The sequence below is a fragment of the Phoxinus phoxinus genome (genome assembly GCF_949152265.1).
Source record: "Phoxinus phoxinus genome assembly, chromosome: 12".
Taxonomy (NCBI): Eukaryota; Metazoa; Chordata; class Actinopteri; order Cypriniformes; family Leuciscidae; genus Phoxinus; species Phoxinus phoxinus.
In genome coordinates, this window is record NC_136887.1 from 12,518,923 (window position 1) to 12,544,602 (window position 25,680).

At 37.5% G+C, this 25,680-nt stretch overlaps 2 protein-coding genes across 2 annotated transcripts; one reads left to right on the forward strand and one right to left on the reverse strand.

Moving 5' to 3' along the window:
* Positions 1-5,437: 5,437 nt before the first annotated feature.
* Positions 5,438-14,039, reverse strand: ids (iduronate 2-sulfatase). Its single transcript, XM_079631613.1, has 8 exons — positions 13,686-14,039; positions 13,404-13,581; positions 13,112-13,200; positions 12,180-12,380; positions 11,928-12,098; positions 11,715-11,841; positions 9,779-9,952; positions 5,438-6,326 (listed from the first exon to the last, which is right to left on the reverse strand). The coding sequence occupies exons 1-8, from the start codon at positions 13,899-13,901 to the stop codon at positions 5,806-5,808; spliced, it is 1,677 nt and encodes a 558-aa protein (XP_079487739.1). The 5' UTR covers positions 13,902-14,039; the 3' UTR covers positions 5,438-5,805.
* A 211-nt stretch (positions 14,040-14,250) lies between these two features.
* LOC307008300 (uncharacterized protein) lies at positions 14,251-22,595 on the forward strand. Its single transcript, XM_079631041.1, has 11 exons — positions 14,251-14,380; positions 14,493-14,612; positions 14,706-14,902; positions 15,473-15,611; positions 15,902-16,041; positions 16,623-16,850; positions 16,927-17,170; positions 20,960-21,076; positions 21,171-21,367; positions 21,934-22,072; positions 22,354-22,595. The coding sequence occupies exons 1-11, from the start codon at positions 14,377-14,379 to the stop codon at positions 22,485-22,487; spliced, it is 1,659 nt and encodes a 552-aa protein (XP_079487167.1). The 5' UTR covers positions 14,251-14,376; the 3' UTR covers positions 22,488-22,595.
* Positions 22,596-25,680: the final 3,085 nt, after the last annotated feature.

Genomic DNA, 25,680 nt, shown 5'->3' on the forward strand with positions numbered 1-25,680 from the left:
ACCCATTACTTTTAAATGTACAAAATATATGAATTACTTTTTCAAATAAGTAATGCAAGACTGAATGCTTCCCTGTTCCCAAGTTGAGAGAAATCAAGAGTAGTACAGATGCAAATGATGGCTATTGTAGTTCTAGACTATGTGAACAAGCATTTACTCATCTAACTTGCACAAATACAGATTCAGTATTCCTCAAGATGAATTTGAACTGCAAACTCAAAGTATTACATATTGCAGGTTTGCATAATATTCTATGTATTTAATCTCACTTTATTAACCAATGTCAGGCGTGAATTTGCATTTCCGTCAGTTTCTTTGTGTCACTTTTGGTGTGAAAGGGACAAAAATAGAACTTTTGCTTTTTGTTGTTGTTTTTGTTGTTATTATTAAAAAACAAACAAGCAAGCCCCGCCCAGACAGCAAAATAGTGTCGGCCTAGATCCGGCCCACATCTGGTACATGTGGATTCAACCCGATCTCATGGCAACTCGTACAAATTTTACGAGGTGGTTAATTCGTACAAATTCATACGACCTCACTCTTTGCTATATCGTACATATTTTACGAGTTGCCCAATTCGTATGAATTCGTACAATGACCTACCCCTGACCCCGCCCCTAAACCTAACTGTCACATGGGTTTAGACAAATCGTACGAATTATTACGAACTTTGCTATATCATACATATTTTACGAGTTGCCCAATTCGTTTGAATTCGTACAATGACCTACCCCTGACCCCGCCCCTAAACCTAACTGTCACATGGGTTTAGACAAATCGTACGAATTATTACGAACTTTGCTATATCATACATATTTTACGAGTTGCCCAATTCGTTTGAATTCGTACAATGACCTACCCCTGACCCCGCCCCTAAACCTAACTGTCACATGGGTTTAGACAAATCATACGAATTATTACGAACTTTGCTATATCATACATATTTTACGAGTTGCCCAATTCGTTTGAATTCGTACAATGACCTACCCCTGACCCCGCCCCTAAACCTAACTGTCACATGGGTTTAGACAAATCATACGAATTATTACGAACTTTGCTATATCATACATATTTTACGAGTTGCCCAATTCGTATGAATTCATACAATGACCTACCCCTGACCCCGCCCCTAAACCTAACTGTCACATCGGTTTAGACAAATCGTACGAATTATTACGAACTTTGCTATATCATACATATTTTAAGAGTAGCCCAATTCGTTTGAATTCATACAATGACCTACCCCTGACCCCGCCCCTAAACTTAACTGTCACATGGGTTTAGACAAATCGTACGAACTAGTACGAACTTCGCTAAATTGTACATATTTTAGAGTTGCCCAATTCGTTTGAATTCGTACAATGACCTACCCCTGACCCCGCCCCTAAACTTAACTGTCACATGGGTTTAGACAAATCGTACGAATTATTACGAACTTTGCTATATCATACATATTTTACGAGTAGCCCAATTCGTTTGAATTCGTACAATGACCTACCCCTGACCCCGCCCCTAAACTTAACTGTCACATGGGTTTAGACAAATCGTACGAACTAGTACGAACTTCGCTAAATTGTACATATTTTATGAGTTGCCCAATTTGTATGAATTCGTACGAATGACCTACCCCTGACCCCGCCCCTAAACCTAACTGTCACATGGGTTTAGACAAATCGTACGAACTAGTACGAACTTCGCTAAATTGTACATATTTTACGAGTTGCCCAATTCGTATGAATTCGTACGAATGACCTACCCCTGACCCCGCCCCTAAACCTAACTGTCACATGGGTTTAGACAAATCGTACGAATTATTACGAACTTTGCTATATCATACATATTTTACGAGTTGCCCAATTCGTTTGAATTCGTACAATGACCTACCCCTGACCCCGCCCCTAAACCTAACTGTCACATGGGTTTAGACAAATCGTATGAATTATTACGAACTTTGCTATATCATACATATTTTACGAGTTGCCCAATTCGTTTGAATTCGTACAATGACCTACCCCTGACCCCGCCCCTAAACCTAACTGTCACATGGGTTTAGACAAATCGTACGAACTAGTACGAACTTCGCTAAATTGTACATATTTTACGAGTTGCCCAATTCGTATGAATTCGTACGAATGACCTACCTCTGACCCCGCCCCTAAACCTAACTGTCACATGGGTTTAGACAAATCGTACGAATTATTACGAACTTTGCTATATCATACATATTTTACGAGTTGCCCAATTCGTATGAATTCGTACGAATGACCTACCCCTGACCCCGCCCCTAAACCTAACTGTCACATGGGTTTAGACAAATCGTACGAATTATTACGAACTTTGCTATATCATACATATTTTACGAGTTGCCCAATTCGTTTGAATTCGTACAATGACCTACCCCTGACCCGCCCCTAAACCTAACTGTCACATGGGTTTAGACAAATCGTACGAACTTCGCTAAATTGTACATATTTTACGAGTTGCCCAATTCGTATGAATTCGTACGAATGACCTACCCCTGACCCCGCCCCTAAACCTAACTGTCACATGGGTTTAGACAAATCGTACGGCCCACATCTGGTACGCCACCAACGCTATTTCATGACCAATTCGTACAAATTCGTATATGAGTGATTAAAAGGTGGCTAATTCGTACGAATTCGTACGACCTCACTCGTACGAATTAGCCACCTTTTAATCACTCATATACGAATTTGTACGAAATAGCGTTGGTGGCGTACCAGATGTGGGCCGAGATTGTGTTGCTGTCTGGGAGCCCAGGTGAGAGAAAAAAAATTACACAAAAGTAAAGTAGCGCATTACTTTCCATAAAAAGTAACTAATGCAATTAGTTTCTTTTTTAGGGAGAAAAGCAATATTGTAATGCATTAATTTAAAAAAAAAAAAAATTCCGCAACACTGGTTATTGTTTTTTTCTTAATAGAATATCTATTGAAAGTCATTTGAGAGGAGCAATTTAGATTATTTTAATTAGGAAATTGAAAGACTTTTCAATACTAACGCATCGCGGAATCAGCTGGTGAACACGAAAAGCCAAGTTTGGTATGAGCAATTAAAATATCAGCTTCAATCAGCCTTGTGGATTCTTCTCCGACTGCCCTGACCTTGCTTTTAGTCGACAAGAAAAAAAAAAGAGAGAGAGAGAGACAGCAGTGGAATTTTCCGGACCAGCTGGCAATGAAGCCTGTCTGCTGAAGCTGAATATATTGGCGGTCCCAAAGGATCCCCTCAGTATAACACTCCTGCTGCACTCTTATAAGAACACACTTGAAAAGGGACAGACACACAGACACAGAAATAATGCGCTTGCTTTGTTTTGTTGTTTTTCCTTTTGAGAGAAAGCGAGAAAATGTATTTATGTTGCCACATAAATATTGAAAACATTCCTTCAAAAATAATTCATACTCTGCAGGAGTAAACAATGTGGCATCTAAAGAGTGCGGGGAATACAAAATAAACCTGAAAAGAGAAAGCAGGTGAAAGTGTTAAAAATGCAGACTGGAAAGTATTGTCATTACTTAAAAGTTAATTATTGATATTAGGAATTACAATTATACTAGGAAACATATTTATTCTTGATATCAACAATGATGTCATCACTTGCAGAAATACATTTTAACAATGTAAAAATTGTCATTCTTGATATGCGTGTAATCTATAATATCTGTAATCACAATTTAAATGTCACATAGGCAGCCATTCAAACACAATTGTTAATATGAATTCATTTCTTATAGTTTTCATATATTTTCATATCAGAAATACAATTCTTCATAAAAATCATAATTTTTTTGTGTAATTTATGTGGTTACATTCTTTATATCAACAATTTAATTGCTAGGCTATAGTAAAACTAATTATTTTTAATATCAATTATTCAATTGTCACTAATGAATGTAATTACTAATAAGAAAGACATTTTAGATCTTCTGAAATTACTCTCCTAATTATTGATTTCAGAAATACATTTTCAGATATCAAGAAATGACAAGTGTAACATGTTGAAATACATTTTCAGATTTCAAGAATTAACATTTCAACTAGTGATAATTGAGTTCTTGATATCAGGAATTTTTTTTTTACTAGAAACATATCAAAAATTATTTTTACTAGTAATTTTTTTGTATTTCTGAAAGTCTATGTGAAAACTGGAATTTCAACTAAGAAACAACAACAACTGAATTTGAATGGCAGCCTATGGGGACATTTAACTACTGAAAATACAATTACAGATATCAATAATTGCAGTTTTTACTAGTTAAATGAACATGATATCAGGAATTCGAAGACCTATTTATGCGAGTGGTGACGTTATTTTTGATATCAAGAATAGCCATTGTTAGGCTAGGCCTACTAGTAGAAATGTAATTCCCGATAACAAGAATTATCATTTTAACTAGTGAAAATTGAATAGTTGATATCAAGAATGCATATCCTTGGAATTAATAAAAGTCACAACGTCTTGCCATAAGTCTTGTGGCATGAAATGAGTCTGAGGAGAAAACGCTCGGTGGCGTCACAACATGCAAACGCTGCTAATCCAATAGAAGACGCTGCAGCGATCGCTTACTCTTTTTTAATGTTGGCCAAAACATTCATCACTGTTAAACTATTCTCTGAGGTGTATCCGGGCAACATCATTTGCAAGTTTTCACATTTAAGCATCTAATTACCTTGGCAACGGGTGCAGTGGGAGCGCGTGACTTGAAATTCTATATTTAAGTTGATTTTCATCACGCTTCCTGGGAAAACAAGAGCTTATGCTGGCAGAGTCTCCGTCGGCCTCCAAGACAAAATACAATTACGACTTAGTGACCTGATAAATTGCTGAAGCAGAGTGTTGTCTGAGCAGAGCTTTCTATTTCTCAGAGACTTAAATTAAACTCATTTCTCACTTAAGTTGACGTTACATCATTTCCATGCATCACGTTCTGAAGGGAATGAGGAAATTAAGTCAATGGACTCATATTTATCACGATATTATCTTAAATATACTTAACAAGAGTGAATATTACCTTTTATTCTTTTAAGGAAAGTGTTGTGGAGATGTATTCCATTACAACATTATGAGGTAGGCCTACAACGAAAACAAATCAGCAAAAAAAAAGTAAACTTTTTTTGAATGAGATTTTTTAAAGGAATCTTGATGCTTAAAATAGGAAGAATCCAACTATGAGTGCAAAGCAGATACTATTATGCTGTTCGAGATTCATTTCTTGATTATGTAACAATATACCCAACATTTGGCTGAACCTCAGTAAAAAAAATGGAAATATTTCAAGTCCATTGCTATTTTGTGGCACATTTTAGCCTGAATTCCTTATGATTCTTTTTACTGTAATACATGAGTTGTGTGCTGTCTTTAATATATTCAGATTTTAATATATATGAAAAAAATATAGGCTATTACAGTATCTTTCAATATTAATCCTTTTTATTTTATTTGTATAAAATTAGTGTAGTTTAGTACAAAATACAACATTTATTCAATTTAAATCAGAATACATTAAAGGCAATATAACAAATTCTACCATGATGCACAAATATCTTACAATTTTTATAATAAATTAAATTTCCACATTACAGTAATGAGAACGAGAAGTTATTAGCATTATGATCTACTTCATTATCATGCCAATATGTCAGAAAGCAACAAAAAAAAAAAACCCTTCCTTGCCCTAAAATAGGCTTTATTTTCTCCCTTTCAGTTTTTGATGAAGCATGTCCAGACATGTCCTTGACAGCTTTTGTAACATAAACATTCCCTTTACTGTGAAACTAGAATCACATAATCCCTTTTGATTTCAACCCGCTGCTGAGATACATTATATGATGCTTTAAACTCTCGGTCCATGACGACAGCATGCCAAGCTTGTGCAATACAGTGGCGTGGTCGAACTCCTCAAACACGTTATTGTCCTCTCCCGGGTCTTCGGCCAGGAGGTACAGCTCTCCCGCGTGGATGTCCGTCATGTTGGGCAGACAGTGGAGCGGGTCAAAGCCCACCCATAGCGTGTAGCGGTAGTCCGTGGAGCGGATGGAGTAGCCCATGACGCGGATATCGGCGAGGTCGGGCAGGTCGGAGTTCTCCTGGATGGAGTCGGAGGGCCGAGGGAACTGGCTGAACGAGTAGGCTTCTCTGTTGCGGTGTCTTTCTGGGATGAGATGGTCCAGGCTAAAGCCCTCGGTGCACAGCTCCATCTCAAAGGACGACGCGGGACAGCGGCGCAGGGGGCGCAGGCCGGCCAGGTTCGACAGTGTGGGGAAAACATCCACCAGCTCCACCACGCTCTCAACTCCTTGACCTGAGAGGTGCAGAGAAGGGATGGAAAACTATGATGGAAATTCTCACTGTGAGATTCAGATGCATAGCATTATTCTGTTATGATTATTTATGAGAACCGGCCATTTTTACTCAGAAATGGTCAATGTCACAACTAATTATAAAGAAAAGGCAAGTAACACATTTATGAATTAAATGTTAAATTCAGAAGTAGAAGCACTGACATAGTTTCTTCTTGTAGCCTAAAACGTACTCCAATCTGTATTTACAACTGTGTAGAAACAAAATGGTTACCATCATATTTAGTGTAGACCAGGGGCGGAGCTACAGATTGACAGCTTTCCCAGCCAGTCAGATCCAGGGAAATCTTTTTTTTTTCTTTCTTTTTTTTTTTGATAATACAATTTTCTAACGTTAAAAAACGTTTCAATAATTATTGTAAATGGGATTTGTTTGTTTTTTATGCATGGCTACAGTGTAGACAGTAGACAGCCTTTTTTCCTAAAAAAATATACTGTTGTTTAACTGCATCACACTTGTTTAAAACGGGGCTTTCGTTTGGCTGGCTAATGTTTTTATTATCATTAATATTCTAACTTGCTATTCTAAAGAGCATTAAGGCTCATTCACACCAAAAAATGTTAACTAGTAGGGGTGTAACGGTACGCAAAAATCACGGTTCGGTACGTACCTCGGTTTTAAAGTCACGGTTCGGTTCATTTTCGGTACAGTAAGGGAAAGAAATGCAAAACATTAAACTGCTGGTTGTTTACTATAAACTTTTTTTTTTACAATTTGTTTACACTTTTTTAAACACACTTTTTAATAAAATATAACGTTAGGCTAATAAATAAAAAAGATATAAAATAAAAAAAGAATAAGAAATAAAATACTGCTGCAAAGTTCTCCACTAAATAAAATACTCTCAAACCAATATTGGCCGTGATGCTAGCTAGCTAACTGTTAGAGGCTGGGCTAAAGCGAGTGTGCCGTGTATGTGGTGATCTTTATTTATGTCCGAGCCCGACCCGAGAGTTAAAGTCCAATTTTTTTTTCTCATACTAATGACACGTGTACGTTTGTTTCTGTGGAAAGCCCGCTTTTAACAGAAAGGCATTCGGAAATGTCCACAGATGGGCGCATCAGCGTTCTTAACACAGGCGCGCTTGCACGTGTTTCGTTGTCACAGCAACATAAACACATTTCCGCACACAGGAAGACAGATGTTATGGTAATATTTTACATGTATTTGAATCACAAAAACGATGAATCAGATTTAATCAGTGCAACGCGGAGACTTCCGACACTTAATATGTTCGCGTGGAAACTCAGAATTGACGTATGTTCCGCACACAAAACTAGCCTAATTTACGTGAAAGATTGCATTCGGTGCACATGTGCACCGTACCGAAAGTCATGTACCGAAACGGTCCGGTACGAATACATATACCGTTACACCCCTATTAACTAGTATATAAAGATAACTATATTAGCGTCCACACAGCGATTGATATCATTGTTTATTATAAGCGCTGCCGCTTTAAATGCTCAAGCTCGTTACCGCAGGACGGATTCTGATTGGCTGTCAATGTTTTTATCGTTCATCGGCTGGATAAAATCGCTCTGAAAGTGATTCCAACGATGTCGTTTCTGTGTGCTGTTATCTGTGATGTGAACTATGCTATTTCTTTCATACTGAGAAGATGTTTAGAACTATATCTTTATCGTCCTCGGTGTGAACAGGTCTTTACCGTGAACACCCACACAGCCGCATTATTCCAAAAGTATTTTTTCCCATTCATTTTCACCATAGATATTTGAAAACAATCTTCAGTAAAGACTTTAACGCCATGAACTAAATTAGCTAGTTTCAAGATGAATCACAGCCTTAAGAAAAGGAAAAAAACTAAACAACTGGACAATACTGTGTAGGCTACTTAATGTATTTTATGAGGAAATGAACTACATGCATTGCAACGCAATTCAATCTGAAATTATGGTATAAAATAAAACTGTGTATGAAAGCAATGACTTGTAAGCATTGATTATAAGCATGAAATGCAATATTGGATGATAACCAATTTCATAAATATACACTAACATTCAAAAGTAAAAACAATTATATTCTGAACAATTGTAGCGATAACCGTTATTCTATTTTAATACATTTTAAAATGTAATTTATTCCTGTGATGGCAAAGCTGAATTTTTAGCAGCCAGACTTAAATGCACTGTTGGGAAAAGTTACTTTTAAAAGTAATGCGTTACAATATTGTGTTACTCCATAAAAAAAACTAATTGTGTTAGTTCATTTTTTTTATGGAAAGTAGTGTTGTTACTTTTGCGTTACTTTTTCTCACTTGGGCTGGGCTTTCTTGTTTGTTTTTTAATAACGAAAATTATATTTCTGGCAAATGTAAAGGCTTTTTCACACCAAAAGTGAAATGAATAAGCCTCAGGCTGAAGGAAATGAGAGGAAGAAGGAAAAGAATAGGACGCCAGGAGAAGAAAGTTCAGTATTTTTGCTTATTCGTATGGTTAAATTGGATCATCGAAGGTCAGCAGCAAATATATTGAGTAATAAAGTGAGATTAAATACATAAAGTATATTTGTGTTATTTAACATTTGATAATTGCAGGTTTGCATAATATTCAGAGTTTAAATTTCAATGTTTTTATCCAGGTCGAGGAATACTGGATTATTTTTCAGGATTCTTTGATGAATAGAGACTTTTTTCTTTTCTTTTTTTTTTTTGCCTTGCTTCCTGTTTCTAACAGTGACTCTTCTAATTGTGCAATTAACACAGAATTATAAAAATTAAGCTGAAATCACGCTGACAGTAGATCCTTTTATACAATCCACATTAAACACCCAAAGGGCTCATAACATGTCTGTCTTTAAACTGTACACATTATTGCTAAAACATTTCTGCATGGAGTAAATTAACGTCGTCGTTGTTGTCTTTACTCATGAAACCCAAGTGTTGCCATAACAAACCGTAAAATAGAAATAAATGCATGAAATCCTCACACTGAATTAAGCCACTATTCTGGCCCCAGCTCTGAAATCTCCATGAAATTTACTGATACGGTCCCTGAATATAGCACAGTTTATTAGAGCAACAATCCCGAGCCCACTGTGAGAGCAATAACTCTCAGGACTTATTAGCTTCTCTATGCTGTGGCATTATCATTACAGTCATTACTCCAGCTGCTTATGCTGGGTGTTTTCGAAAGATTGCCACAAATGTGCACTTGAGAACCGCCACCAGATGCGTGTGCTCTCGGTAAGACCTCTGCACTGCACAAAAGCAAAAATACGAATCAAAGCTCTAAATGGGCCGATACTTTAGCCATAACATCATTTCCAGTAAGTTGATATCGCGCGCTTGAGTGACTTCGGTTGGAGTCTCGGATACTTGTGGAGGACCCTTGCGGTCTTTGCGTGATGACAGCTGCTTTGAGTAACATTACCTTTGCCGAACTGCTCCCGTGTGCCCTGAAACACGTCGATGAAGGGGAACGTCTTCTCCCCGGGCCGAGAGAGAGGTGAGGTCACACCTGGCTTGTACACGATCAATGGCACTCGGGTGGCCACATCAAAGTTGCTGTATTTGGCCCACTCGCCGTGTTCTCCTAATGACCAACCTGAGAGAGAGAGAGTTAACCGTGAGAAAACTGCTCCGAGTCTCACAGAACGAGCGCTTCAAACGCTCTTTGAGGGCAGTTTCTCTCAGTTAAGGTAGAACATAATTGCGGCATAACGAGTGAACGCAGAAACTAGAATTAAAAAGAAGTCAAATTTGACTTCTTTTTTTTTAATAAAATGTTATTATACAACATATGGGGTATTTCCAGAAACATTAGATATTGAAATAGCACAAATAATGTGCAATATGTATTTAATTTACAGTATTTGGTAAGACTTTACAGTAAGGTTTTGTTCGTTCACTACTTTAGTTAACATGAGCTAAGAATAAACTGCACTTCTACAGCATCAATGTTAATCTCAACACTTATTACATTTTTAAGATCAAAATTTTAATCTGTTAACATTAGTTAATGCATTGTGAACTAACATGAACATTTTTATTAACCAACATTAACAAAGGTTAATAAATGCTGTAAAAATATATTTGCTAATTGTTAGTTCATGCAAGTTAATGAATTAACGGTTAACCTATTAGACCGTATTGTAAATTGTTGCCATGTATTTATATATAGATATTACAACTGCTTATTATAATTAATGTAATATTGTTATTTAAGAATTTAATAATGTATAATGTAATATTTAAGAACACTTTATACTATTATTATTAGGGTTAGGGTATAGATCTTTTTAAGAGGTTATCTGTTTTGTTCATGTCAGGGATATTATTTTTATTGAAACTTTTCATAAAAAAACATTTTGTGACTTGAAATCAAATAAACGTTAAATTAAATAAATAAAATGTAAAATAACTTAAACGTATTTTATCTCAGCTAGTTGCCAAGGCAACATTCGTCATTTTTATATAGTTTAGCCTGATATACTAAAATAACTCATTATAATAATTGTTATATAACAACTATAGACATATTTATATATATAAAAAAAAAAACACACACACCGAAATTACTAAAACTTTAACTGAAATTAAAATATAAAAATAAAATCTAGTTCAAAATACTAATATAAACTATAATAGTATCTCATTGATACTAAATCAAACCTGCTTCATGTTGCCAATGTTGAATCTTTAAAAAAAAAAAAAAAAAAAGGCTTCCTGTCATCTCAATTCAGCATTCTGGGCCAATTCAATACAAATTCATGCATTAAAAGTGAGCCTATTAATATATTCAGAAGTTTGCACTTGCACAACCCTGTATAAGAGCCACTTAATGCACTGCATGAATGTTTGCATTATGACAAGAAATAATAAAATAATAAAAATGCAATTTATGCTAAATGAAACAAAAACGTGACAGCATCATTTCTGAAAAGAACTTACCAGGATGTGAATTCAGAATAATATGGAAAGCCCACAGAACAGACTGAAAATCTCAGCATTAATATAAACCAAATGCATCAATACTGCCATCTAATGGATGTACGGTAACACTTTACAACATTAGTTAACATGAGCAATACTTCTTCAGCATTTATTAATGTTAGTTCATATTCATTTCAACATTTACTAATACATTATTAAAATCAAAGGATGTATGTGTTAACATTAGTTAATGCACTGTGAACTAACATGAAGGACTGGATTTTTATTAACTAACATTAACAAAGATTAATAAATACTGTAACAAATGTATTGCTCATTGTTAGTTCATGTTAGTTAATACACTAATTAACCTTATTGTAAAGTGTTACCGGATGTCCTATCTAACAACAGGCTGAAGTGATTCTTCAACAAACCGTGATCGGAGCTGAACACCACTATAGTGTTGTTGGCCAGGCCGAAATCATCAAGGGCTTGCAGAATTATTCCCACCTGAGCGTCCACATATGACACCGAGGCAAAGTAGTGCTGTCGGATCTGCAGCTACAAGACGAGGAGGACAAAAACATCATGTATGATTCTACAAGAGATCAAACCAATGATATACTAGTACACAATGTGTGACTTACCTGAAAATCTTTAGGAATGGGGCCGTAAGGAAAGCTCAGATTTAACGCCTGAACATCTTCCCTCTTGCGGATGTCAGTCCAGGGGTTGTAGGCCACATCAGGGAGTTTCTTAGGAACATCTGGGTCTGGAGCCAGAGTCATATTCTCAATAGGATAGAGCTTTAGGTACTCCTATAAAAAAAGTTTATTTCCCAGATTTAACGGCTGCTCGTACGGTATGTCACATGCTTCACTAAAAACAAACACACACACCCGTGGGATTCTGAAAGGAATGTGAGGCTTATAGAAGCCAACAGCCAGGAAGAATGGATTCTGGGAGTCCTTCATGGAGTCCAGGAGTCGTACGGCCTCTGCTGTATTCTCCATGTCAGGAAGGGTTCCTAAAGGCATCTCGGACACATCCACGGGACACAGCAAATTACTGTGCAGCGTGCCATCTTTATCTTTGCAAACCTAAAAGATGAATAGAAGATACTGGTAATTGGTAATTGTGACTTTTTATCTCACAATTCTGACTTAACTAAAAAAAAAGGTCAGAATTGTGAGATATGCGAGTTGGAAACAAGTGAGAATTGCAAGATATATACTCGCAATTTACTCATTTCTCACAATTCTGAGTTTATCTCACTAAATTGTTTCTATAGTGAGATACTGTGTAGAAAAAGTCCGAATTGTGAGATTTGAGAAAAATCACTATTGCCTTTTTGATTGTTTTATTCTGTGGTGGAAACAAGCTTCCATATAAACATTACAATCATTTAGATTTGTATTTGTAATTTACGCATGTAACTCACTACATACAATCAAAACTTGGATTTTTTCACACAAAGTAACTATACACAATACATATGGTCACTCTCCACGATACATATTGTTGCATTTTTGTATTGCAATATATTTTTGCACAATAAAGCGTTACACCCCTAATTGTTTCACCCTTAATATGTGTGTGTGTGTGTGTGTGTGTGTGTGTGTGTGTGTGTGTGTGTGTGTGTGTGTGTGTGTGTGTGTGTGTGTGTGTGTGTGTACAGCAGGGTAGCATGGGTTTGAAAGAACAGACATTTAGGAAGTGTGCGTGTGTGTGGTGTGTGTGCGTGCGTGCATGTACAGCAGGACAGCATGGGTTTGAAAGCACAGACATTGAGGAAGTGTGTACACATATCCACACTAACTCACACACTGACCTTCCTCTTTTCATATTTAAAAGAGGGTGGATGATACGGCGGTACAGACCAGCTGTACGGGTAATCATCCGAGTGGTTGGAGGCAATGCCTTGAGGACGAGCACGTAAAAGAGAAACATTATTAGATAAACATCAAACCAGACAGTTAACACATGAAAGGATTACGGGGCAACTCTCATAAAAAAGAAATGCCAAAATGAAAAACAACAAATTTGGCATAACAAAATCTACTTTTTTTAGGATTTTGTGCATTTTGACATCATGCATACAGTACATCATATGGTCTAGTTACCAGGATGGAAAACTTTTCCCACTGATAAACTGGTGTATCCATTAGACTTGAAGTATTGAGGGAGTGTAGTGTAGTTCCCTGCATGAACTCTCCAGTATGAGTTAAAATCATACAGCTTTGTGGTGTCTGGTCTTCGACTTGTTAGGAAAGACACCCTACTAGGTCCGCAAACAGCTTGCTTTAAAAGAACATAACAATGTACACCTGTAACTTAAATGTACACTACTAATAAATGTAGTATCACGCATCTTTATGTTTTTCATGACCAATATTTCAACATACCTGCGCATAGGCGTTATGAAACACCGTGCTCACAGATGCAAGCTGATCGATGTTTGGTGATTTGACCACTGGATCAGAGTAGCAGCCTAAAGTTGGTCTCAAATCATCAGCAAGGAGATACAAAATGTTTAACTTGTTGCTGTCTTTTGCAAACACAGCTTGCCCAGAAACGTGTAAAATCAAAACAAAAAAACACATTTGAGTATTTACAAACATTATATTAATATATGTGCATTTAATAAAGCGATATCGTTTAAAGTCAATACTATCGCATCTGCATCTTTATTGTCTGTTGTAACATGTCCAGCTACTTCCAGTGTTTTCTGTTTTGCTTCCTGGTTTTCATAGACTGGCTGCGATTAATGGGACTTTCCTTAAAGGCACAGTACACTTTTTTTTTTTTTTTGCTAAACTTTCATTAGCTAAGATTAGCTGATATATGCTTTTATTAAGATAAGATAAGCTAATAAATTGTTAACTAAAGGGGGTAACAAATGAAAACTTAATCTTCAGACCGTCTCTGGTGACTAAACAAAGGGGAATTCCACAATGTCAACACTTGATTTTGCCCCACCTTCACAGAAGAGCTGCGGAAAGAGAAAGTGAAACCAGTTCAACTAAGATCACAACAAGTTCACAAAATTCAGCGGTCCTGATTGTTTTGTTTTGATCACAACATTTTTGAGTCATCATGGGTAAGACAAATAATGTTATGCTAAATAATGCCTTACTTATAGCTATAGCCTAGCAGGCTAATTAACGTTACATGTTCTGTTTGTAAATCAATTATTTATTTATTTTTTAAAGGCCCTCCTACCACGATGCTTGGCATGTTTTGTCTAGCAGGCATTTATGGAAACGTCATGAAGATAGACACCACCGGTGCTTCAGAGGCGACAGCAAAACAGGATAAATTCATCATAAAGGGTATGACTGACTAACTGTGTCCAGTAACCAAACTTTACCAATATATATGCACCACATTGCATTTTATATTAACAATATTTATTATTTTCAAAGGTGTTGAAGCCTCCGAAAAGCTGGCTGAGCATGATCTGGCCCGCATGGAGAATTACAAGAGTATAATCAATAAAGTTGGCAGAGCAAAGGAGATGGACCCGGCTGTGATCGCTGCCATCATATCCAGAGAGTCCAGAGCCGGAGCCGCTCTGAAGGATGGGTGGGGCGACCATGGCAATGGCTTTGGTCTCATGCAGGTTGGTTAGAGGTCCAGGAACCCTAGTTGGTTAACTCCAGGACAGAGAGATCTTAGTATGAGGGATATACGGTGTGCAAGTGCACATAAGATGACGTTTGTGTTTAAGCTAAATCTGAAAATAAAATGTAAATATAATCAGAGATAATACATGCAAAGTTTTAAGAAAGCATTAATGTTATATATTGTTTTGCATTAAGGAACCTAAAAATAAGGAGCATTATTTGGTCTTTTTGTAGACAGTTAATGAGAAAATGTTTGGATAGTTGGGAGGGATTGGGAAATAACACAATATCAACCGCATGAATTCAACATGTAAAGCATACAGTTTGTCAGTCCATGCCTCCACCTAACGAGCAAATCCGAAGACTTGTGTTACATAAAAAGAAGATGTTGGATTAGTGTTGTTTTTTCAATTATTGTGTAAACTTGATTTTCCCAACTTCCCTTTTCAAAGTAACTGTTCCTCTGCAGTGCTTCCTTAATTTGCCAGATGTTGACCCAATGTATTAATCTGTAACATATTTAGTTGTTATTCTCTTATTACTGGTGGGTTTTTTTTTTTTTTCAGGTTGACAAACGCTACCACAAGCAAGTAGGTGCATGGGGCAGTGAGGAACATGTCACACAAGGAACTGAGATACTCATTGACTTCATTAAAGCAATTAAAGCAAAGTTTCCCCAGTGGACCAAAGAGCAATGCTTTAAAGGTAGTGTTAGGATACACTAATATCTCAGAGTATCCATAAATGAACTCTAATTAAAAACTTTGATTAACTTACAATTAGTGGATTGTACACAAGGTCTTGTTTTTTCCAGTTTTTAAGATTTATATTGATTTATTGATTAATTGGATTGTTGACTTTACCTGTAAAATGTACATTTAAAATATTTCATAAAGGTTTTAGAAGTAATTTTAACTTTGCAGAGTATAACTGTAAATAGTATGTGTTTGATTTGAAGTGAGTGTTTCATGTGTAATTTATAATATCTGTTCCAGGGGGAATATCAGCCTACAACGCAGGTGTGAACAACGTCCGTTCATACGAGCGCATGGACGAGGGCACCACAGGCGGTGATTACTCCAATGATGTTGTGGCCCGAGCCCAGTTTTTCAAAAGCCAGGGTTACTTTTTTTATTAACCCATTTGTGCCCAAATTTTTCTGAATGGTTTCATGCATATAGTCGTGTTAATAGTGTCCTATATGAACATATTCTGCATTTATTTTCCCCAGTTTTTTTTTTTTTTTCTTGAAAATCGTATTTGAATGTGCGGCAACTATAGTTGCCGGTGGGCAAATATGTTGTATGCACCCCCTCAATGTAAAATATGAATAGGAGGAGAACATTTGGCATCATGGAAGAGGTGTTAGTAAAATTCTTAAATCTTAAAACACAACAAACAATAAATCCATTTGTCTTAACCCTTGTGCGCTGTTCGGGGTCTTTTTGACCCACATTTCTAACTTTCATTCATGGATAACATGGATAATTTGACACGGTTTAGTGTAAGATTTTTGCACATCTTTTGGAAAATGCAGTTCCCTTTCAAGGAGGTAACTTCAACATTACGTCAACTGAGACGTATATGGGAACTCCTCCCTTCTCCATTTTTGCTGAAATCTTATAAGCTAACGCCAGCTGAGGGACAGCTGGCCAATTGACGCGAAGCATGCAAATACTGACAGGTTCGCGGGCAGTTATGTACATTTTACGGAAGTTATGTTATGACCCGCCCGACCCTCACGAGTTCTGTGTCGCGTGCCTGGGCCTCGCCCACGCCGAAGCGGCACTGAATGACGAAACGTGCGCCCACTGCGCCGAGCTGCCAGTGCGCGCCCTCAGAGCCAGAAGGGAAGTGGCTCGAGCAACAGTAGGGATGAGGCCCACTGCCGCCAGCAAGCCGCTGGTGGGCCCTCCCCCGCCCGAGGACGAGGTTTTCGACGCTGTCAGCTTCGCATAGCAAGACCTATGCATCTGCGGGGGAGGCAGCTTCAGCTCTTCACGCCATGGCAATCCTGCAGGTGTTCCAGGCAAAGCTGCTCCAATCCTTGGACGACGGCGCAGTGGACCCTGACGTGATCAGGGATCTGCGCGCGGCAACGGACCTCGCACTGATGGCCACCAAGCGCTCTGCACAGGCTATCAGCCGCTCCATGGGATTTATGGTCGTCCTCAACAGGCACCTATGGCTAACCCTAGCTGACCTAAAGGACTCAGACCGCAAGACGCTCCTGAACGCTCCAGTCACTCCCTCCGTCCTCTTTGGTGACGCCGTGGAGTCAGTCACGGAGCGTTTTTCCGAGACGCAGAAGCGCGCCAAAGCGATGAGCCAAACATAGTAAAAACATTAATAAACTGAGTAAAATGACATTGTGAAAACAAAAACAAAAAACAATTTTTTTGTTACAATATTAGCCTACATTTTGTTGCCTGGGGCTCTAAGACTCCAAACAGCCCGACTGTAAACCACAAACGAAACACGCACAAGGGTTAAAGTGGTGGAACAAAGTTCAGAACAAAGTGCAGCCATATCAGGGCATTGTGTATCAAAAAGTTAAATGAAAATAAATAAATAAATACAAATAAATAGAATGAAGAAAAATATTTATCTATACAACAAACAAAAAAACAAATAACAAAATGGCAAATAACAAAAATAACAGTGCATACAGATGTCATTTAAAGGGTTAAGTTATGTTTATGCACTAAACAAGACCAATAACCTTGATTTATTAACCTATTAACACAGTATAATCCATTTTCCCATGATATATGTACTTACAAGGCATTTGCCCACCGGCAACTATAGTTGCCGCTTGGACTTTTGACTAAGTATACAAAAAACTATAGATCTCTTGTAAGATTTGTTTTGTTTGGATGATTCTAGAGACCTTCATGATTATATAGATATATATATGTCAACAAAAAAAATTGTATTATTAACATGAAAATGACCTTTCTTTGGGAATGTTTGCCTTTGCCATGCTTCCTGGAAGTAGGCATAGGAAGTTGACAGCCTCATGTGACAGGAAGGAAGTGAATACCTTTTTTTTCTTCTTGAAATCCTTTACTTGGTTGTTTGCTTGCATGTCATTGAGACCTTAAACATGGATAACATCTAGAAAAATACTTACAAAAGGAAAATGACAACTATACACTGCGGCAACTATAGTTGCCGGTGGGCTTAAATGGGTTAATTCTAACCATTATTCACTGTTCTGTATTCTGTTTTTCTGTATTTTTGGGAATGAAATAAAACTCATTTATTCATTTGATCATGTGTCTTTCATGTAACATAAATTTAATGAACAGCCTTTCTTCTCTGGAAAGCACAAGACGAGAAGGGAACGAGACGTCTGACGTTGACTCTATGTGGAAAGCCTCATCATGAATGTGTCTGAAGCACGTGTGCAACTATTCCAATCCTGATTGCCGCAGCGCCACCGTGACGGTGTACCGCGTTTTATTATGTGTTGTTTGTCCCGTATACAGTAGGCCATTCACTTTTACATGATGTTTAATTAAAGGGGTCATATGATGCTGTTTTCAAAGATCATTATTTTGTGTATTGGGTATAATAGAATATGTTAACATGCTTTAAAGGTACAATATGTAATAATAAAACATCCAAATATCACTTGCACAGTGTGATATATAGCAGTTGTGTACTTACAATATCCTAAAAGTTCCAAAAAGATTTTTAGTTTCAGAGAAATTCCAATTTTAAATAATTGGCGTTTTCGAGATGCCGAGAGCTCAACGTCCGCGACTAACTTCAACTTGACAGAGCTCTTACATGTTACTTTATTAGACAAGTGAGAAAATGTCCATAAAACGAATCAATGTTATATAGTTCAACATGATGAAATGTTAGAATATGAATATCTTTAGAATATCTTAGATTATCTTATTAGCAATCGCGCCCTGCTTCATACCACAGTCATGATAAAAACGTCAATGTATTCACTCATCCATAAACATTATTAGATCCATCGGCTTGGCGACAAGTTCCATAATTCCACAGGAAATTTGCGTCATCAAACTACGCCTTTGTTATTGTAAGAGGTTAGCGACCCCTAGCGGCGAAAAAAAAATACATATTGTATCTTTAATGTAAACAAATACAATATTTTTCACATACTGTAGGTTCTCTATGCCCAGTCTTTCTAAAACGCGAAGATTTCTACAAAGCCCTTCTTTCCGAAATGTGTGGTGTGCTCTGATTGGCCAGCTGACCCAGTGTGTTGTCATTGCTCGAACACCTCAATCGTGTGTCTGAAATGTAACGTCCCTTACAAGCTTCAGCTCTGCTCCAGTGTGAAACAGAACACGTAGTGCATCTATATTTGTCCTCTTTTCACCACAAGTTATAAGCGGAGAACAGAGGTTATTATTTTTGTAAACATAAATCCATATCTGCACTTTTGATCGGTGGAACGACACGTGTAATACGTGTTACTCTACACTGCACAAAACTCTGCATTTGAATAGTCAATAGCAAATACTTTAACAAATAATTAAACATACTTACAGGCTCTGATTCAGAAGCGCTTTTTTATTTATTTTAGAAATAGCCTTTGTGCACAGCCCGCCTTGTACTCTCCTAGATTCAGGAAACCGTCTTCCGTAAAATGTGCTGCACACACACAAACACGAGTGTACTGTTCTAGAACAGTGTTGTAAATAAATCTTTACCACTGATTCCTAATTGCGGCCACTTTCGATAGGCTAAATAAAGTACTGCTTTTGCTTTCACATTCTATAGAAAAACACAGCATCACACAACATGGCGATGACAACACTACTACTTGTTTTGTTTTTTTGCAAAAAATTAAATATGCAAGGATTTTCAATCAGGATTTAGAGCCTAAAGTTGGTCTCAAATCATCAGCAAGGTGATACAAAATGTTTAACTTGTTGCTGTCTTTTGCAAACACAGCTTGCTCCGAAACGTGTACAATCAAAACAAACAACCACATCAGAGTATTTACAAACATTATATTAATATATGTCTATTTAATAAAGCGATATTGTTTAAAGTCAATACTATCGCATCTGCATCTTTATTTTCTTGTAACATGTCCAGCTACTTCCAGTGCTTTCTGTTTTGCTTCCTGGTTTTCATAGACTGGCTGCGATGAATTAGGACTGTCCTTAAAGGCACAGTACACTTTTTTTTATTTTCTTTTTTTGTACTCAGGGTTGGGAGAAAAAAAGCTTGTTTCAGCTGCAAAAAAAATGTAAATAAAATGCATCTCAGTCAGAATAGAGAGCAATACAGTACTACATAATTATAAAATATTAGATCTCCCGAGGTTGGCAACCTTGAACGTAGCCAATTTGTTTGGAAAAGTGTTTAATCTCTGCATTTTATATTTGAAAAGGAGAAAATCGCCCGGTGTTGTCTTTTCAATGGAGTGCATGCTGCCTTTGAAAATAATGATATTGTTTTTTGCATTATGGCAGAATTTACGCAGGCCTTATGCAATGCTAAAAGTGTATTGATTGAATAGATTCTATATTCAATGTTTGGTTAATAACGTGAACCAACAATGAGTAACTAATTACAGCATTTATTAACCTTTTACTTCATAACAATGTTCGTCATGTTAGTTCACATGAATTAACACTTTTGCTAAGTTTATTTATTTGTTTTTTTGCTAAACTTTCATTAGCTAAGATTAGCTGATATATGCTTTCATTAAGATATGATAAGACAATAAATTGTTAACTAAAGGGGGAAACAAATGAAACCTTAATCTTCAGACCGTCTCTGGTGACTAAACAAAGGGGAATTCCACAATGTCAACACTTGATTTTGCCCCACCTTCAAGAACTGCGAAAACAGAAAGAGAAACCAGTTCAACTAAGATCACAAGTTCACGAAATTCAGCGGTCCTGATTGTTTTGTTTTGATCACAACATTTTTGAGTCATCATGGGTAAGACAAATAATGTTATGCTAAATAATACCTTACTTAATGTGATAGCTAATAGCCTAGCAGGCTAATTACATGTTCTGTTTGTAAATCAATTATTTATTGATTTTTTAAAGGCCCTCAGACGATACTTGCCATGTTTTTTCTAGCATGCATTTATGGAGACGTCATGAAGATAGACACCACCGGTGCTTCAGAGGCGACAGCAAAACAGGATAAATTAACCATAAAGGGTATGACTGACTTACTGTGTCCAGTAACCAAAATTTACCAATATATATGCACCACATTGCATTTTATATTAACAATGATTTATTCTTTTCAAAGGTGTTGAAGCCTCAAAAAAGCTGGCTGAGCATGATCTGGCACGCATGGAGAAATACAAGAGTATAATCACTAAAGTTGGCAGAGCAAAGAAGATGGACCCGGCTGTGATCGCTGCCATCATATCCAGAGAGTCCAGAGCCGGAGCCGCTCTGAAGGATGGGTGGGGCGACCATGGCAATGGCTTTGGTCTCATGCAGGTTGGTTAGAGGTCCAGGAACCCTAGTTGGTTAACTCCAGGACAGAGAGATCTTAGTATGAGGGATATACGGTGTGCAAGTGCACATAAGATGACGTTTGTGTTTAAGCTAAATCTGAAAATAAAATGTAAATACTAATCAGAGATAATACATGCAAAGTTTTAAGAAAGCATTGATGTTATATTGTTTTGCATTAAGGAACCTAAAAATAATGAGCATTCTTTGGTCTTTTTTGTAGACAGTTAATGAGAAAATGTTTGGATAGTTGGGAGGGATTGGGAAATAACACAATATCAACCGCATGAATTCAACATGTAAAGCATACAGTTTGTCAGTCCATGCCTCCACCTAATGAGCAAATCCGAAGACTTGTGTTACATAAAAAGAAGATGTTGGATTAGTGTTGTTTTTTCAATTATTGTGTAAACTTGATTTTCCCAACTTCCCTTTTCAAAGTAACTGTTCCTCTGCAGTGCTTCCTTAATTTGCCAGATGTTGACCCAATGCATTAATCTGTAACATATTTAGTTGTTATTCTCTTATTACTGGTGTTTTGTTTTTTTCAGGTTGACAAACGCTACCACAAGCTAGTAGGTGCATGGGACAGTGAGGAACATGTCACACAAGGAACTGAGATACTCATTGGCTTCATTAACGCAATTAAAGCAAAGTTTCCCCAGTGGACCCAAGAGCAATGCTTTAAAGGTAGGGTTAGGATACACTAATATCTCAGAGTATCCATAAATTAACTCTAATTAAAAACTTTGATTAACTTACAATTAGTGGATAAGTACAAAAGGTCTTGTTTTTTCCAGTTTTTAAGATTTATATTGATTTATTGATTAATTGGATTCTTGACTTTAACTCTAAAATGTACATTTAAAAGATTTCACAAAGGTTTTAGAAGTAATGTTACTTTTGCAGAGTATAACTGTAAATAGTTTATTTATATATGTATTATTTATAATTTATAATATCTGTTCCAGGGGGAATATCAGCCTACAACGCAGGTGTGAACAACGTCCGTACATACGAGCGCATGGATGTGGGCACCACAGGCGGTGATTACTCCAATGATGTTGTGGCCCGAGCCCAGTGGTTCAAAAGCAAGGGTTACTAAAGAACGCAGTTATAATCTTTTTTTTATTAATTGTAACCATTGTTCACTGTTCTGTATTCTGTTTTTCTGTATTTTTGGGAATTAAATAAAACTCATTTATTCATTTGATCATGTGTCTTTCATGTAACATAAATTTAATGAACAGCCTTTCTTCTCTGTAAAGCACAAAACGAGAAGGGAGATGTCTGACGTTGACTCTATGTGGAAAGCCTTATCATGAATGTGTCTGAAGCATGTGTGCAACTACCGCAACTACGGCGTACTGCGTTTTATTATGTTGTTTGTCCCGACCGTATAGGCCATTCACTTTTACATGATGTTTAATTAAAGGGGTCATATGATGATGTTTTCAAAGAACATTATTTTGTGTATTGGGTATAATATAATTAATATAATATGTCAACATGCTTTAAAGGTGCAATATGTACGATTTTTGTAATAAAACATCCAAAAATCACTTGCACAGTGTGATATAGCAGTTGTGTACTTACAATATCCCAAAAGTTCCTAAAGATTTTTAATTTCAGAGATATTCCAATTTTAAATAATTGGCGTTTTCGAGATGCCGAGAGCTCAACGTCCGCGACTAACTTCAACTTGACAGAGCTCTTACATGTTACTTTATTAGACAAGTGAGCAAATGTGCATAAAACTAATCAATGTTATATAGTTCAACATGATGAAATGTTAGAATATGAATATCTTTAGAATATCTTAGAATATCTTATTAGCAATCGCACCTTGCTTCATACCACAGTCATGATAAAAACGTCAATGTATTCACTCATCCATAAACATTATTAGATCCATCGGCTGGGCGACAAGTTCCATAATTCCACAGGAAATTTGCGTCATCAAACTAAGCCTTTGTTATTGTAAGAGGTTAGCGACCCCTAGCGGCGAAAAAAATTACATATTGTATCTTTAATGTTAAAAAAATACAATATTTTTCACACACTGTAGGTTCTCTATGCCCAGTCTTTCTAAAACGCGAAGATTTCTACAAAGCCCTTCTTTCCGAAAAGTGTGGTGTGCTCTGATTGGCCAGCTGACCCAGTGTGTTGTCATTGGTCGAACACCTCAATCGTGTGTCTGAAATGTAACGTCCCTTACAAGCTTCAGCTTCAGCTCTGCTCCAGTGTGAAACAGAACACGTAGTGCATCTATATTTGTCCTCTTTTCACCACAAGTTATAAGCGGAGAACAGAGGTTATTATTTTTGTAAACATAAATCCATATCTGCACTTTTGATCGGTGGAACGACACGTGTAATACGTGTTACTCTACACTGCACAAAACTCTGCATTTGAATAGTCAATAGCAAATACTTGAACAAATAATTAAACATACTTACAGGCTCTGATTCAGAAGCGCTTTTTTATTTATTTTAGAAATAGCCTTTGTGCACAGCCCGCCTTGTACTCTCCTAGATTCAGGAAACCGTCTTCCGTAAAATGTGCTGCACACACACAAATACGAGTGTACTGTCCTAGAACAGTGTTGTAAATAAATCTTTACCACTGATTCCTAATTGCGGCCACTTTCGATAGGCTAAATAAAGTACTGCTTTTGCTTTCACATTCTATAGAAACACACAGCATCACACAACATGGCGATGGCAACACTACTACTTGTTTTGTTTTTTAGCAAAAAATTAAATCTGCGAGGATTTTCAATCAGGATTTAGACCGTACCATAGTACTGAGACAGCTCTCATTAGAGTCACAAATTATTTGCTCTTATCATCGGATCGTGGTTGTATCTCTCTATTAGTGTTACTGGATCTTAGTGCTGCATTTGACACTATTGACCACAACATTCTTTTAAGTATGAATAAACTAGAGCATGTTCACTAAAGTTAACCAGTTTAAGTTACAGGGAAGCAATTCCATTGATTTGGTTGGACATTACTATTTCATGTAGATTCTTTCTCATTCAGTTGTGTTGTCACAACACAAGGAGCTTACATAGATTTTAAAAATCCATTAATGTTAATATAAAATAATTTACTTGTGTGGAACCACTGTCCATAATTGAATTAAGTTATTTTAAAGAGTCATTTTTTTTAGTGTAGACTCGAAAATTATGTTGGCATTAGTGGAATTCCACTAGCATGGTTTAAATCATACTTATCTGACCATTATCAGTTTGTGTCACGGTTCTGTCACTTCAGTCTGGTTTATTCTTAGTTTAGTGACAGAGCTCTGACATTCCCAGTTTGTCATGTCTTGTGTTCTAGTTCTGTTTATTGTGAGCACATGGCTTGTCATGTGTTTCCTTTGTGCCATGTGCTCTCCTGTCTATTGTCTAGCCCCTCCCATCTTGTTATCTGATTATTGGTTTAATTGTCCCACCTGCTTTTCTCGTTACCTTCCTTGTTTGCCTCCCTATTTAGTCTCCCTGTGTTTGTAGTTCTGTGCTTATTCGTTATTAATGTTCACCCGTGTTCAGAGTTGTGTTCCGTTCCATGCCTGCCTTGTTACCTGGATTTATTTTCTACCATTATTAAATTATTCTCTGCATTTGAGTCCTCGCTCACCTTTCCACAACCACACCGTGACAGAACAAACAAGCCATCATGAGGACTCAGCGGAGGAAGAAGTCAAAGGAACCACCTTTGAAGGAGGTCCCTCCTTTGTCATGCCCGTTATATGAACGGATAGAGACGGCGTAGGATGAGAAAGGTCTCCCCAACGACTTGTCCGGTGGCTGCTAACTCAGAGACCATCCCGGAGGTGACTGCCATCCCGGAGGTGACTGCCATCCTTGATGTGCCGCCCAGTCGCCCTGCTCTGCCCGCGCCGCCCAGGCGCCCTGCTCTGCCGGCCCCGCCCGAGCTGCTCGCCCTGCCGGCGCCACCCCAGCGACCTGGCTCGTCTGCCGATCCAGAGATTGTTCACGTCACGTCTGCCGAGCCTGTGTCTTCGGACAAGATGGCCGCCGCCGAACCTGTTCACTTCACGCCTGCCGACCCTGGGTCTTCGGACAAGATGGCTGCCGCCGAGACTTTTCACGTCACGTCTGCCGAGCCTGTGTCTTCAGACAAGATGGCCGCCGCCGAGCCGGTGGTGTCTGTTCCTGTGCCTGAGCCGGTGGTGTCTGTTCCTGTGCCTGAGCCGGTGGTGTCTGTTCCTGTGCCTGAGCCGGTGGTGTCTGTTCCTGTGCCTGAGCCGGTGGTGTCTGTTCCTGTGCC

What these genes read in the sequence shown, in the direction of transcription:
- LOC307008300 (XM_079631041.1), top strand. An exon ending in ATGGCTTTGGTCTCATGCAG is followed by an intron (nt 14,903 to 15,472) that starts GTTGGTTAGAGG and finishes TTTTTTTTTCAG; the next exon opens with GTTGACAAACGCTACCACAA. An exon ending in CAAAGAGCAATGCTTTAAAG is followed by an intron (nt 15,612 to 15,901) that starts GTAGTGTTAGGA and finishes TATCTGTTCCAG; the next exon opens with GGGGAATATCAGCCTACAAC.
- ids (XM_079631613.1), bottom strand. Translation starts at nt 13,901, where the DNA reads ATGTTTGTAAATACTCAAATGTGTTTTTTTGTTTTGATTTTACACGTT. An exon ending in CCATTCCTAAAGATTTTCAG is followed by an intron (nt 11,842 to 11,927) that starts GTAAGTCACACA and finishes CTCGTCTTGTAG; the next exon opens with CTGCAGATCCGACAGCACTA. An exon ending in GGTGTTCAGCTCCGATCACG is followed by an intron (nt 9,953 to 11,714) that starts GTTTGTTGAAGA and finishes TCTCTCTCTCAG; the next exon opens with GTTGGTCATTAGGAGAACAC.